Below are 16,520 nucleotides of genomic sequence, written 5' to 3'. Positions count from 1 at the left end.
TTTCCTTTTGAGAAAGTTGATTATTACAGGATGGTGATTACTTTGAAATCTTGTCATTTTAAGGGGGAAGGAGAAATGCTTTCATGAAGCCTGGTCAAGTGTAAGCAGCTTTTTCAAATTCTCATTAGCTAGAAAAAATAGAAAAATATTCATCCAGTCACTTTTGACCCTTACTTCAAAAATAAATGAGGTGTTACCAAAAAATTTCTCCAAGAAGAATGCAAATAGTAGACTGAAAAGTCTTTCCTCACCCTCAACTCCATTTATTTTACTCCCTAAAGGAAATACTGCTGAGATAGAAGAAATTCATATCAGGCTTTTATGCATCATTTTAAACTAAACAGTTTAAATGACTTCTAAGGCTCATTTCAGTTGTGATTGTACTTTAAATACATATATATGCATATATATATTTCTCTTGTACCTTTGGTATCAATAATTTCTATAGGTCTCGTAAGTAATTTTTAAAGGGATTTGAACTTATATTCGTGATATAAAACCTAAAACCTTGACTCTGAGAAATAGTGTTAAAAATTATGTATTGGGACTGACCCATAGCCGCTTGCTGCTGCTGCCGGTTCCTGGAAGCCGGGGCCTTAGGGTTTCTGTTCCTGGGGACACAGGAGCAGCGGTCCCAGGGCTGACACTATCACTCACAGCATGGCTTCTAGGCAAGTGAGCCGGGTTCGAGCCCCCTCATCTACTGCAGAGGAACAGGTAGCTCGAGAGACCGAAGAGGTTTTCCGTAGCTATGTCTTTTACCGGCACCATCAAGAGCTGGAAGCTGAAGGAGAGGCTGCCCCTGCAGACCCAGAGATGGACACCCTGCCCCAAGAGCTCAGCAGCACCACGGAACAGGTGGGCCGACAGCTAGCTGTCATTGGCGATGACATCAGTCGGAGGTATGACTCAGAATTCAAGGCCATGCTGCAGCATTTGCAGCCCACCCCAGACACCGCCTATGAGTACTTCACTAAGATTGCCTCCAGCCTGTTTGAGAGTGGCATCAACTGGGGCCGAGTGGTTGCACTGCTGGGCTTCGGCTACCGGTTGGCACTACATGTTTATCAGCGGGGCCTGACTGGCTTCCTGGGCCGTGTGGCTCGCTTTGTGGCTGACTTCATGCTCCAACACTGCATTGCCCGATGGATTGCCCAGAATGGGGGCTGGGTGGCAGCCCTGAACCTCTCTAACAACTCCATCTGGTACGTGATGACAATCTTTGGGATGGTGCTTTTGGGTCGATTTGTTATCCGAAGATTCTTCCAACCCTGACTCCAGGAGGGGGAGGCCTTTCATGAAGACACAAGGCCTAAGCGCCTCCCCCATCATTCCTCTTCTCCTAAGCCCAACCTCTTCTTCCTCCAGGATAAAAAAGGACAGCCCTGCGCTATACACCAGCCAGATGGACATCCAAGTCTCCGGGCATCTTTCTTACCTGGAGGCCAGAGGGGCAATGGGGGTTAAGTGACTTGCCCAGGGTCACACAGCTAGTAAGTGTCAAGTGTCTGAGGCTGAGGCTGGATTTGAACTCAGGTCCTCCTGAATCCAGGGCCGGTGCTTTATCCACTGCGCCACCTAGCTCCCCCCCCCCACCTAGCTGCCCCCTAATGTCTTCATTTTAAAGCAGAAACTGAAGGAGAACCGAAGGTCCTCCTTACTCTGCTTTTCTCCAGCTCCAATCAGGCTGCTCCTGTAGTCAGCCATTCTCTCAGGTTTCTTGGGCCTGTGGGGACTCTACCTCCCCAAAAAGGAGACCCCCCCCCCCGCCAGGTCCAGCTTGCTTCCTTGGTAACCTTTTATCTAGCTTGCTCTAGCCCTGTATTCCTCATTGTTCCATTCTCTACCCTACCCCACCATGCTGACCTTCACCCAAACCCTACCACTGCCACCCATTGGACTGCCCTGTCCTTCCCTTCCTGCTCTGCCCCCACCCTGGCCATGCCTCTATATTTGCCAGGCTTTGGACTTGAATATAGAGGATACTATATACAGGCCACTTAGGCCAAAGGCTGCTGCCTTTGGGAGCTCAGCCCTGATCCTATCTCTACATACCTGTGGAAGGTGGGACTATACACTAATATACAATTTGTGGGGTACCCCTTCAAACCCCAGACAAGAGCCAGATTGGCCCAGGGCACAGTGTAATACCTGAGGTGGAGGTAGGGGACACTGAAACCTCAGCCCTTCCCTCCCCCCCGCCCCCCGCAAGTGCTTCTGGACTGTCTACCATATGAGTGGCCCTAAGGAGCATCTTAAGGCGATTTGATAATAAATGCACAATCCCACAAAAAAAAAAATTATGTATTAAGGGGGCAGCTAGGTGGCACAGTGGATACACTTACTAACTGTGTAACCTTGGGTGAGTCACTTAACCCTCATTGCCCTGCCAAAAAAAGAAAAAGAAAAGAAAGAAAAATTATGTATTATGATTAGAATCTTTAACCTTTTTGGATTGGCAATCAGGAGATCATTGAACAAGGTCATCTCTATGGTTATATCTATCAATCTATATGATTTAAAAATATCTATGGTTTCGGAGCAAGTAGGTGGTACAGTAGATAAAGTACCGGCCCTGGATTCAGGAGGACCTGAGTTCAAATCCGGCCTCAGACACTTGATACTTACTAGCTGTGTGACCCTGGGCAAGTCACTTAACCCTCATTGCCCCCACAAAAAATAAATAATTAATTAAAAGCTCTATGGTAGAAGGTACTTTCCAGTCAATATAGTGGCACTATAGCCACTAAACTCATTATCCTTCCTCTCTAACCCTCTCCTCTTCCTCACTTTCCTATTACTGTTGAAGGTACCCCCATCCTCCTAGTCACTCCAGCTTAGAACCTAGGTATCATCTTTGACTTCTCACCCTCTGATTGATAAGCTGGAAAATATCCTGAGGAGAACAGTGATGGGGGAGTTCCTTGAGTTTGTGTCATGGGAAGATTGTTTGAAGGAACTGGAGATAATTTAGTTTGGAAAAGAGAAGACCTGGAGATGTAGAGTGAGGGGAGACTCCATATATTTAAAGGGCTGTTGTGTAAAAGAGGAATTAATCTTTTCTGTGTGCACCTAGAGGATAAACCCAGGAACAAAGGGTAGAAGTTGCAAAAATTGTCAATTTAAGCTATTTTGTAAATTTTATAAAATATTTTTGTAAATTTAAACCTTTTCTTTTGGAGACAATCGGGGTTAAGTGACTTGCCAAGGGTGACACAGCTAGTAAGTATATGAGGCCAAATGTGAACTCAGCTCCTCCTGACTCCAGGATCAGCACTCTATCCACTAACTGCTCCTCAAAAAAATTCTTAATAGAGCTATTTCTAAGTAGAATAACCTCCTTCAGGAGGTAGTGAGCTACCCTTCATTGAAAGACTTCAAGCACAGAGGTGGGTGATCGCTAGTTAATAATGTAGTGGGGATTTCTTTGGGGAGTTGACTTGGATTAGATGGCTCCTGAGGCCTCCTACAAATCTTAAAATTCTGCAGCTGTAACTGACGAATATTAATTTAGCTGTTGGTATTCTAAATGTGAGATCTCTAATGACCAGTGAGTTAATGCACCACTGGAAGATTCAAACCCCACCCATACTGGCATTTTATTATAAACAAAAGCAGAAAATGTCAAGCCGCAGCTGGATAGAAGGCTACCTCACCAGGGTTTCCTTAGAGATGGGGAAAAAAAGGACTCGATAGCGTTTACTGCATGTCTACTCCAGGACATCTAGAAACACTATTTCTTAGAACTTAGTTATCTCACCTTGTACTGCTAGTGATATAAGGGGACCATCACAAAGACAATTGAATGCCAACATTTGCCCCTGAACACAGAAAAGTAGAGAAAATCTTTATGGTGATCCTCCAAACAAAAATTAACATATACCTAGATATATAACATAGATATAAACATCTATAACATATACATACGTGTACATACAAATATACATACCTATATACATATACGCGTGTGTGTATATACATAAAAACATGTACCCAGTGGCTTCATTTGTGAAGATGGGCTAAGGAGAGGACAGTCAAAAATATATTGGAAAATATGATTTTGGATTAAGTAATCACAGACACTAAAAGGTTATAGATTACTCAAAAGTTTTATGCCTTTTTCCCCATGCAAAACATATTCCCATGTTAGCCATGTTGTTTAAAAAAGAAAAAGAAAAAATGTAAAATTTAAAAAGTATGCTTCTTATGCGTTCTTAAAGAGAGTGAAATCATGCTGTATTTTGTGGTAAAGAAAAAAAAATCACTAAAAATGAAATTGACCATATCTTAATATAAGCAATTATTCTTAACACGCAGAAAACAACTAGTTACCACCACAGGAGGCATTTCAAAATCAGCTGTTCGTGTGCAGTCAGATTATCAACTGATTAGAGCAAAGGTTGAATTTAATACCAAATTAGAAAAAAAGATAAAGATGTGAAAATAACACAGTGTAATTACAACAGCTCCAATCGAACCTTTTTTTAACAAATCACTTTGAATTATTGGCTAAATTTCTGTTGCTTAGTCCTATCACTGTATCCCAAATTGTGTAACACAAATTATCAGAGTCAACCCTTGAACTACTTATTTATCTGTATCGTTTCTCCATTTTTCCCACTTTCTACTTTGCAGAAAAGCATCAGTCAACAAGTTTTTATTAAGTATCTTCTATATGCCAGGCACTATGCTTAGCAATGGATGTACAAATATGACGAATGAAATAATCTCTATTCTCCTCAAGAAGGAGATAAAAAGGACATATATAAATTTAGATAAAATAAAGAGAATATGTAAATTTAGACAGATTTTAGACAAATTATATATGGCAACATAATATATTATGTAATAGTACATATTGTATATAATATATAACCTATTGTATTATATAACATTTAATATTATATTATTTGTGGACAAATTATACTATACATTATAGACAAATTATAAATTTAGACCAAAAAAAGAGAATAAATACAAGTTGGTTTGGGAGGAAGAAATGGCACTAGCAAGTGGAGGATTAGGGAAGGCTCCCTGTGAGATGCTGTTTTTGAGCTTTAGTTTGGAGGAAGAGAAGGATTCAATGAGGTACAGATATATTACAGAGCTTTGCTCAGTTCCTGGCATGTCATAGTGTGCACTTAATAAATGTTCTGGCATTTAGGAGGTGCTGTGGATAGAGTGCTATCCCTGGAGTCAGAAGGACCTGAGTTCAAATTTGGCCTCAGACATTTCCTAGTTATGTGACCCTGAGCAAGTCACTTCACCCTGTTTGCTTCAGCTTCATCATTTGTAAATGAGCTGGAGAAGGAAATGGCAAACCACTCCAGTATCTTTGCCAAGGAAACCCCAAATGGAGTCATGAAGAGTCAGACATGACTCAGACAACTGAACAAAATAACAACAGGGGTATCATGAGCAGTACCAGCAAAGGTTTCCTAAAGGTAACTGCTGTAATATCTTGTCTCTAGCACATTTTGGAGCTCAGACTAATTTGTCACAGAACAACTTTGCCCTTTAGCCAGGGTTTGTTTGTGTCTCTAACAAGCAATAAGTTCAGAGAATCTCTGTAAATAACAGTTATGTCTGGTACTGCAGCAATGTACAGAAGAACTCTTGAAGTGTGGGGGAAGAGAAAACCAGCAGTGACTGGATTTCACCCAACTTTTTCTGCCAAAACAAGAATCATATCCACGGCAAAGAGTTTGTAGGGGAAGAAAGTAATATCTCCATTTCATAACTATTATAGTCATACTTCAGATAGGTTGTAGGGCTGTGTGCTCTGTTCTTGGTGCTTCCTCTTTTTCCTTCTTGTATATGGAATGAAAGCAGGAAATAGTAATAGAGTGGCATGGAATAAGCATTTATTAAATGTCTATCACGTGCCAGTCATTGTGCTAAACTCTATAAAAATATTATCTCATTTGATCCTAACAACAACCCTAGGAGGTAGATGCTATTATGATCTCTATATTGCAGGTGAGGAAATTGAGGTTAAAAGACTTGGCCAGGGTCACACAGCTGGTAAATGCCTATGGCTGGATTTGAACTCAGGTCTTCCTGATTCCAGGCCCAACTCTCAGTGGATACACTGTGCCACCTAGTTGCCTAAAATGGAATAGAAAGAACTTTAGAACTGAAGTCAGAAGATCTGGATTCAGGTCTCACTGCTGACATTAGCTGTGTATCCTTGGGAAAACCATTTAATGTCATTGAGCCCCTATTCCTCATCTGTAAAATAAAAATAATAAGGCCTTAACAATTCCACAAGGTTTTGATGAGGAAAGAGTAGGTGAGGAGTAGTTGTTAGTATTATCAGCATCCTAAGCCATTACCCAGATCTTTATGCCAAAATCTTTATCCATACAAAAGTTAATAGTCTTTTGCTATCACTTGACTGTCAGGTAATAAGGAATTTTTATCAAGTACTTACTTTGTAAAAGATACAATAGAGTTTGATTCCTTCCAGATATTCAGATGTTGCTCACATTTTAAAAAATAGTTTTTGGTACCAAAAAAAAAATCCCACTTTCCAATTTACTTGAAGTTTTAGTTAAGTTGTAAAATTTAAATGACTATGCAAAACAATCTTCCTCTATTTCTTCCTCTCTCCCTTCCTCCCTCTCTTGCATATACACACAAGTACACACACACACACACACACACATCATATTGGAAGATATGTAAGTTAAACAGCAACATTAAAAAGAATATGACTTAGGAGCAGCTAGGTGGTGCAGTGGATAAAGCACTGACCTTGGATTCAAGAGGATCCAAATTCAAATTTCACTTCTGAAATTTGATGATTACTAGCTGTGTGACCCTGGGCAAGTCACTTAACCCTCATTGCCCCGCAAAAGAAAAAGCATATGATTTCAAACTTTCAAAGTGAAGAACTTTACTGATTGGGATCCTTGACTACTAATACCTTACACTGTTTATATTTTTGTTCAGTTGTTTCAGTCATGTGAAAAAAGAGCACTCTCTCTGACCCCATTTGGGGTTTTCTTGGCAAAGATACTGCATGGTTTGCCATTTCCTTCTCCAGCTCTTTTTACAGATGAGGAAACTGAAGATAAGTCTTCCTAACTCCAAGCCAAGCGTTCTATCCACTATGCCACCTAGATGCCTCTTTATGTATTTTATATCTACACAATCATCTGTATGCTATCTCATCTATTAGAATGTAAGCTCCATGAGTTCAGAGTTCCTATTTTTTATTTTCTTTGGATCCCCAGTTCTTAGCAGTGCCTGGCACATAGAGATAGTTAAAGAATGCTCATTGATTGACTATTTTAATAACTTTCTCCTTTCTCTATAATTCACAAAGTTGAGTCCTGCATGAGCTAGGTGAAAAGGCATCTATTTGCATGATGGCCTGCTGTTTTGAATAGGAAATTCAGAGTTACCAAAACAACCAGAAATGTCAACCTCATGCTGATAATGCAAGAAGTAATTGTGGGACCTGAATGACTGAAATGACTGCCATCTATTGTGTTACAGAGTGCTGGAAATCTTTGCAAGCCCTCCAATTAGCTTATAGAATATATATTGTGTTCCTTATTTAAAATTGCAAAAGGAAAAAAACAAAACAAAACCATTTTGGCTACTAATTCATTCAATTCTTAGGTACATGTGACCAGAATTCTGTCCCTGCTTTTGTCAGTGATGGGATTAATGAATGTGTTTTAAAATATTGGTATGATCACTATTTTTTATAAATTTCTCCTTGAAAATGCATGAAAGGGCCGGTGAGAATGTGGTGCTTTAGATTTCTCTTTGTTATGACCTTTCACAGTGAAAACAAGAACCCAGCCTCCCATGGAAGATTTCTGCCTTTTTTCAGGGATGCTCAAAGAATTCTGAAAGGACAGAGAAAAGAATAAACCACTTCCCTTTCTCTCTCTTATCTTTCCTTACTTCCGAGTCACATCAACCCCTGTTCTGAAACTGTCAGTCAGATTTCACTATTGGGGTACTCAGTGTCTTTTCTTCTGGTCAGTGTATCTAAGAGCATCAGGCGTCAGACATTCTTTATCCCCCACCTTAAGTAATAAAAGAAACCATTAAGTATCATCTCACTTTCATTTTGTTTAGTGAACTACAACTTACAAAGGAATTTGGGAGAAATTGACCCCCCTTTGATTCTTACTGTAGTTCTGTGAGATAGGCAGAACGAGTATTGTTGTAATCCTCATTTTACAAGTGAGGAAGCTGTGGCTAATAAACACTGACTTCCCCCAGGCCTACAACCAGTAAGTGGCAGAGTTAGAATTAGCTTTCAGGGGGGTGGCTAGGTGGCTAGGTGGCGCAGTGAATAAAGCACTGGCCCTGGATTCAGGAGTTCCTGAGTTCAAATCTGACCTCAGATACTTGACACTTACTAGCTGTGTGACCTTGGGCAAGTCACTTAACCCGCATTGCCCCACACAAAAAAAAAAAACTAGCTTCTAGACTTTTCAATGCCAGATCCCATGCTCTTCCTATCATGGTAAACTATTACTGAAGTTAAACAATTTAGTTTTATATGAGGATGAGATGTTAGATCCACTTTCTAAGAGTTAATTTTTGGATGCTTAAAAGATGAACAATGAAATTAATGGAAATGTTGGGATGTGATTCTTGAACCCTTTTCTAGTTCCAGGCTAGCTCCCATTCAGAAGAATTCACATCCTTATTACACCTTAGAATCACAGTAGCTAGCATTTTGTTGTTTGCCTCAGTTCCTCATCTGTAAAATGAGCTGGAAAAGGAAAGGGCAAACAAACAATTCCAATATCTTTGCCTATAAAACCCCAAATGGGATCAAGAAGAGTTAGACATGACTGAAAAACAACTGAACAGCAACTTCCCGACTCTAGGTCCTATCTTCTACCTCCTATGCCACCTCACTGGAATTATTGTGTAATGCATATTGGGTGGTAAAAAATCAAACCACTCTTGATCCAACTTGTTGGATGTAGTAATTTATAGTGCATTGATAAGAATACTTACTGAAACCATGCTATCAATCTTGTTTTTAAGCAACTGTACAAAATTAATATGTATCCATAAGCCCAGGGCATTTAAAGAAATGAGGAGAGGCCTACTAGGCATCAGTCACTGAAAATTAATTTAATAAGCTCAGACTTTCCCATATTGCTTTTTATTACCTTTGGTGGGGATTTGATGGAGTGAGATAGAATGGAATGCTGAGTATGTTTGCTTCAGGCACACACCTGAGTTGTCTTAGCCCAGTGACAGTGGGGAGAGTCATTTTTTAAAGAATCAGGCACTTAATGGTTGTGGTTGTTCAGTCAAGACCAACACTTCGTAACCCCACGTACACCAATACAGTCCATGGGGTTATCTTGGCAAAGATATAGAGTGGTTTGCCATTTCCTTCCCCACTGGACTAAGGCAAATACAGTTTAAGCGACTTGCCCAGGGTCACACAGCTAATAAATGTCTTAGACAGGATTTGAACTCAGGTCTTCTGACTCCAGGCCCAATCTTCTATCCACTGTGCCATCTACCCACCTCAGCTAATGGCAAGTGAGATTAATACAGATGCCATTGACTTTTGATGCCAGTGACTTTTTTGACCAGCCTGATGAGTTGTTTTACCATTTCTTCAAGGTTTCTTTTATACTATACCCAAGTATGGTTTACAGATGATTCTTGAGTCCTGAGCTAGGAGAATGTTAGATTTAACAGGTTCTACCAAGCTAGATAGGCTTCCAGGGCTGGCCCCAGTGATGGAATGGATAACTTATAAACAAACTATATTTCTTGTCTGTCTCATTGGTTTCTTGAAACATCAAAGCACTTCAAGGTCTGGTAGTGCTTTCATTTGAGATGTGAAGGTTCTGATCCACCTAACATGAGATTCAGGACAGTAAATCTCATAATATGTCTTTACCCATAGACAATTGAATTTGATGTCGTTACTGTTGTTTTACAAAACCTTATGCATGTGATGGAACTTTGGATCTCTGTTAGATTTCTCCTTAAACCTCCATAAGCAGCAAATAAATCTAACCTGCATCATGTTAGTGTTGTATTATCTTCAAGGGATACTTTACAGCTTTCTTTTTTCAAGTCACCTCATTGTTATCTGTGCCCTCTTGCTCTTTTTGAGGTGCTTAGAGTAAAGAGTCTTGGAATTAATTGGTACTTAGCAAAACTCTTGATTTTCCCATGCTGATAAGGAAACATATCTTGTAGATCAATGGCAATAGCTGGTGATAGTTTTTAAAAGCTGACCTTCTGAAAAAGTTTCAACCTTCTTCCTTTAAGCTTCTTGGTGCAGAACAGTGGTTTCTAAAGGGGTGGGGGGACTGAGACATGTTCCCAAAGGGTATGTGATTAACCAATGGAGAGGTTGGGGGGGTTGGACCTTTTGCCTTGCCCGTATTAACTAGTTAGGAGGTTGTCTCCAAAAACAACACGAATCCCCCAAATTCTCCTTATTCCTCTCACTGCTGGGGGAGCTTTCATCCAATCCCTATTTGAGCTTAGCAAAGTTATAACCTAAGAGGAACCAGAACAGCTTCAACAGTGGCTGTGCAGTTACAGTTGGCAAAATTCCCATCCCCAGCCTGCCCGCATCCTGTACACACACACACACACACACACACACACACACACACACACACACACACACATTTCCCCCCACACTCATTTCATGACTTTGTGAGACTCCCCTTTAGAAAGAAGACTTTGTACTTCAGAGTAGTGAGCAGTGAGTAATAATATTTTCAGTGAGAGCAAAAAGGGGGGGGTTTTGTATCACTAATAAGTAAAATTAAAAATTAATATTATTTATTTCATCTTTATGTCATCCATTAAAAATGTCTATGTTTTCTCCCCTGACAAAGATAATCCAATTTTTTAATGCAAGATCTATATTGCCTGAAATCAATTCACTTAGCTGTGTGCCATGGAAACCTCTTGACGTTCTGGTCAGATTGTTTTCTTTGTAGCTAAGTATAGCACTTGTGCAATAAAGCATCTCTGCTTTTTTAGTTGGAAAAAAACAACCCTCTATTTTGTGTACATTTTGGAATACACATTAGTAAAATAGTACACGCACATAATTTATAAACAAATATGCATATATGAAAGGTGCATGCTCAGAAACTTCTCACTCATGGGCATGTGATAAAAAATGCTTAGACTACTGCCCGGGAGCACAAACAAATAGGGAAACTAATTATTTCTTTAGTTTCAAGATTTAGAGCTGAAAGAAAACTCAGAAAAGCCGTAAGTGCAACTCCCTCATTTGACAGATAAGGAAATTAAGGCCAGAAAGGTACAGGAACTTCATTCAGGTCACACAGGCAGTAAATATTAGTGGTACCATTCGAACAGAAAGTCCATGTCAAATACTCCTGATGACTTTCCATTTGGTCTTAGGCAGCTTCACAGTCCAATGGAGAGAGAGTATACAGACAACCAGATACAGATACAGATATATACAAACATGCATATACATATATACATATGTACACAAATTAACATATTCATGTATACACACACACATATATATATATATACATATATACATATATACATATATACACACACAGAGAGGATAAGTTGGAGATTAACGCAGAAGGAAGGTACTTGAATTAAGGGAGAATCAGGAAGATTCCTATAGAAGGTGAGATTTTAGCTAGGACTCAAAGGTCAGGGAAAACAGGAGGGAGAGATGAAGAAGAGCATTTAAGGCATGGAGGATGATAGCCAGTGAAAATACCTAGAGAAGGGAGATGTAGTTTCTTGTTTGAGGAACAAAAAGGTCAGTTTCACTGGATAGAAGAATATAGTGGGGTAAATAAGATACAAAAAGACTGCAAAGAAAAGAGAGAGACAAGTTACAAAGTGCTTTGAATACAAAATGGAGGATTTTATACTTGATCCTGGAGGGGATTGGAAGTCACTGGAATTTACTGAGTAGGAGGAATGACATGGTGAGACCTATGCTTTAGGAAGATCTCTGACATCTGAGGGGAGAGACTTGTGTCAAGACCTCCCTAAGAATTTCCTTATTCCTTACTAGAACTTTAATAGAGGTGCTAATAAATAGTGTATTGATGTTAAGAATATAGAAGGTGAGGGGCAGCTAGATGGCGCAGTGGATAGAGCACCGGCCCTGGAATCAGGAATACCTGAGTTCAAATCCGGCCTCAGACAATTAGCACTTACTAGCTGTGTGACCCTGGGCAAGTCACTTAACCCCAATTGCCTCACTAAAAAAAAAAAAAAAAAAGACTATAGAAGGTGAATAGCACAAGAAATAATTCTCAATTATTTAGGGATTGATTACCTAGTTTATTAATGATCTAGAACTCCTACATGCTCTCTATTCTTCCCTAAATAATTGAGAATTAGCTATAGAGCCAATTCGAGACCTAACTATTATATGGTAGGAAATTAACAAGACATCATGATGAGGGAGAGAGTGAGGGAAGGGAGGGATAGAAGGAATTTGGGATTCAATTATTTTTTAAAATGTTTAAAATTGCTTTTACATGTAATCAAGAAAAAAATAAAAGCATTCTTTAAAAAAAGACATTATTATGACTGTCTGCTCTCCTAAGCAGGGATTATATTGCTTTCTGGACCCTTTTCATTTCCTGAGCAGCTTTGCATGGAAAAATGATAGTGTAAGATATTTTAGAGGAAACCAGCATGCATATCAGGAAACTAAAACTCCCTACTCTAGAGAAAGAAATGTAAACTTTGGGCCAGCTCCCCAAAGCAGAGATGAGAAAACATACCTTGCTTCTTCACAGAGGTGGATGCAGTGGGTTATAAAACATTGCATATACTTCTGAGGCTTTGTTGTTCTGTTGGCTAGTTTTGCTGATCTGTCATTTTAATTTCTTTTTTTTTCTTCTCATCCTTTGTTACAGGGGATGGCTTTCAAGGACACAGGGCAAGCAGGGAAGGATGATGTATTTTTTTAAATGGAGCTGTAAAAATGGGATAGTTGGCCATAAAAGAAAGTATTTTGCACCAATCCACCTAGAGGAATAATGAGTATGGAAATATCTAATATGCACGTGGGATGCATTCATTGGAAATTATTTATGTCTGAATTCTGTTGCAAAGAGTGACCCCTTTAGCTGACACTGGAATTCTTTCTACCTGTCAAGTATTGTTTCATCCCACCTTGTCTAGCACAGACATTTAATCCTCTATCTTATCGACTGTTGAGTATATAATGGAATTGTAAGCTCTAATCCTTCTTTAGGCTATATTAAGAGGAAGACTTAGTTGTGAGAAAAACAAGTTTTGAGAACAAACATTGAAAAAATGACCTCTAGACCTCCCCAACCTAGGATGTGAGTTTATTCTAGCAGAATCCAGATTTAAAGTGAACTTTTTCTTGAAGCTACCACTGAATGGTTTCTAGTCTTTGCCCTTAAGAAACAAGTGAGACCCACTCATTTTGGTTCATTTATTAAGTACCCACTACTTCGTACTCAGTGCTGAGGAGACAGAGAGAGAGAAATGACAGACCCTGCTCTTACATGTACCGGGTGCTGAATTTGGGGTCAAGGACCAGGGTACACATTCTGATTTTACTTTTTAAAGGTGTGTAACCTCAGGCAAGTCACTTTCACCATGCTGGGCCTCAGTTTCCTCATCTATAAAATGGTGGAGTTGGACTAGCTAATCTCTAAGATCCCTTCCAGCTCAAAATCCCTGAAATATTGTAGTAATTCATTATAGTTTGCATAAATTGCAAACTTGCTGCTCTCATTGTTTGATAAAGCAAATGTTTAGCATGCGTGAACTAATAGCTTGGTGATTTCAATGTGCCCTTTCATTTATCTTTTTTTTTTTTTTTAAAGGCAATGGGGGTTAAGTGACTTGCCCAGGGTCACACAGCTAGTAAGTGTCAAGTGTCTGAGGCCAGATTTGAACTCAGGTACTCCTGAATCCAGGGCCGGTGCTTTAACCACTGCGCCATCTAGCTGCCCCTCCATTTATCTTTAATTCCATCTCTTTTAACTGACTGACTGCTAGACAGTATTCTCAGATATGCAGCACTTCTCTGTAATTTTAGAGCCTTCTGGCTTGCTGAGAAGAATTCCCCTGTGGGAGGCAGTCAAGGCTCTGTGGTTCACAGTATAGTTATCCCTTCCACATCACAGTGCCCCCTCAACCTGGAAAATTCACATAAAATTTTTTGTTCCTTCATACCAGAGGAGAAGTTTGAATTTTTATTTTTATTTTTATTTTGCGGGGTGTTTACAATACCTTCTTGTAAATTTTGGGCTAAGTATTTGGTCATAGGCTCTGCATCACCTGCTGGCCTTCACATGTCATCTGCAGCTTCCACAAAACTCCCCCCAAATTGGGGCAGCTAGGTGGTGCAGTGGATAAAGCACCGGCCCTGAAGTCAGGAGTACCTGAGTTCAAATCCGGGCTCAGACACTTGACATTTACTAGCTGTGTGACCCTGGACAAGTCACTTAATCCCAATTGCCTCACCAAAAACAAAAACAAAACAACAAAAACTCCCCCAAAATTCCCATTTGATGTCTTATGCTGACCTGCATTGTATCAAAACTTCAATGGGGAAGTCATGATATGGAAGGGATAACTGTACATTTGACTCTTTTTTTTTTGTTCCTAGGTGTTGGAAAGTTTCAAAATAATGGACTATAGTCTTTTGCTGGGAATCCATATATTGGACCATTCATTAAAAGAAAAAGAAGGGGAGAGCTCACAAAATGTACCTGATGCTAAGCGGCCTGGGGTACAGAAAGTCCTCTACTCAACAGCAATGGAGTCTATTCAAGGCCCAGGGAAATCTGGAGATTCTGTAATCACTGAGAGTACTAACACGTAAGTATTGGTGTTTAAGCATTAATGTTTGAACTTTAAGAGAATCACAGTTTGGGTTAAAAGAGACCTCAGTCCAACCCATGCCTGGGGGAAAAAATCTCCACAAGAACACCTGACAGGAAGCCATCTAGCCTTAGCTTTGATGCCCTTCAGTGAAGGAAGCCATTACTCTAAATATCAAGCCGATCCCCTTTTGAATAGCTCTAATCATAAGGAAATTCTCCTTATATCAACCCTTGAGTTTCTTCTTTGCAAACTTCAACCCATAGTTCCCAACAGTGCCCTCTAGGGCCAGGGGGAACAAGTTTAATCCATTTCCCACAAAGCCACCATTCACATACTTAAAGAATTAAGTATTACCCCAGCTGTCCTTAGACATTTAACTAGGTGGCATACTGGGTAGAATGCTAGACCTGGAGTCAGGAAGACCTCAGTTCAAATCTGGCCTCATATAACTTACTGGCTGGATGACCATGAGTAAGTCACTTAGACTCTGCTTCAGTTTTCTTATCTGTAAAATGGACACAATAACAACACCTACCTCCCAAGGTTGTTGTGAGGCTAAGATGAGATAATGTTTATTTGTTAACTTCTTTGAAACTTTAAAGCACTATAAAAATGTTAATCATTATTCTTATATCAGATTTGCTGTGATCATATAAATAAATATTTTAAATGTACTCAACCGCCTAACCTCTAACATGGAATAATAATACATGCATATTTCTTTTCTACTTAACAATGAATAAGTGAGAGGCAGCTAGATGGCACAGTGGATAGAGCACCGGCCCTGGAGTCAGGAGGACCTGAGTTCAAATCCGGCCTCAGACACTTAACACTTACTAGCTGGGTGACCCTGGGCAAGTCACTTAACCCCAATTGCCTCACTAAAAAAAAAAAAAAATGAATAAGTGAGTTTCAGCTTTCCTGGCCGTAGTCAGCAACCTCTCAACTCCATTTCAGCTTTTTGTTTAGAAGAGCATAATTCCTAGGAATTAACTCAAAGTCTTTGAAGGTTGTTGTTGTTCTTTAGTACTAACTACTCCAAGCTTCAATCTGAGAAGATCACTCGGGAATAGGAAATGATCATTTTGATTTATCTATCACCTAAATGCATGACAGTCGTTAAGGTTGTCATTCAGAACCTCTGTTCTACACTAAAGGAATTCTCTTTGGTAGTATAAAGATGGAAGATGTAGTCTCTGGCTCTGCAATAGCGACTTCAGTATAAACTGCATATTTGCTAACAGAAACAAAGCAAAGGACGAAAACTAGTTGTATACCACCACCACCACCACCACCACCCCCCTCCATGCACACATGTGATCTGAGCAGGGGCCCCACAATTTTAAAACCAGTCTCTTCTGGCCTTAATTATATAGCTTCTAGATTTCTTGATGGTTGACCAGATCATAAAGGCATGTTAAGCTATTATAGATGAATCTGCCACATTCCCCAAGTCATTTTGTCTAGCCTTTGTACTTATTATGAAATATGATTCATTTGAACAAAATCTACTAGTAAGTTCAAAGTACTAGAGAGGTATTGAGGCTGATATGAAGATTTGTGAGTGTTCTATGTAGACATGATCATTAAACCCATGGGAACAGATGTGCTATTACTAAGGGAGAAAGTCTAAAGGTAGAAGAGAACAATAAAAAGCAAGGCAGGAGGAG

At 39.7% G+C, this 16,520-nt stretch overlaps 2 protein-coding genes across 4 annotated transcripts in view; both read left to right on the top strand.

The window, feature by feature from the left end:
• PIP5K1B (phosphatidylinositol-4-phosphate 5-kinase type 1 beta) overlaps positions 1–16,520 on the top strand; it is a 339,881-nt gene that overhangs the window by 229,103 nt on the left and 94,258 nt on the right. For all 3 annotated transcript variants that reach the window (XM_043979091.1, XM_043979093.1, XM_043979092.1), the window contains exon 8: positions 14,633–14,844. In XM_043979091.1, the coding sequence (XP_043835026.1) occupies positions 14,633–14,844 (212 nt within the window). The remainder of the gene's footprint in view (positions 1–14,632; positions 14,845–16,520) is intronic.
• LOC122736707 (bcl-2 homologous antagonist/killer-like) lies at positions 566–1,321 on the top strand. The gene has a single exon (XM_043979094.1). It carries the CDS (start codon positions 661–663, stop codon positions 1,273–1,275), a length of 615 nt encoding a protein of 204 aa, XP_043835029.1. The 5' UTR covers positions 566–660; the 3' UTR covers positions 1,276–1,321.

This window comes from Dromiciops gliroides, chromosome 1 (assembly GCF_019393635.1).
Source record: "Dromiciops gliroides isolate mDroGli1 chromosome 1, mDroGli1.pri, whole genome shotgun sequence".
In the NCBI taxonomy this organism is placed as follows: domain Eukaryota; kingdom Metazoa; phylum Chordata; class Mammalia; order Microbiotheria; family Microbiotheriidae; genus Dromiciops; species Dromiciops gliroides.
The sequence above is the reverse complement of the archived record's forward strand: the minus strand, read 5'-3'. Positions and strand labels throughout refer to the sequence as shown.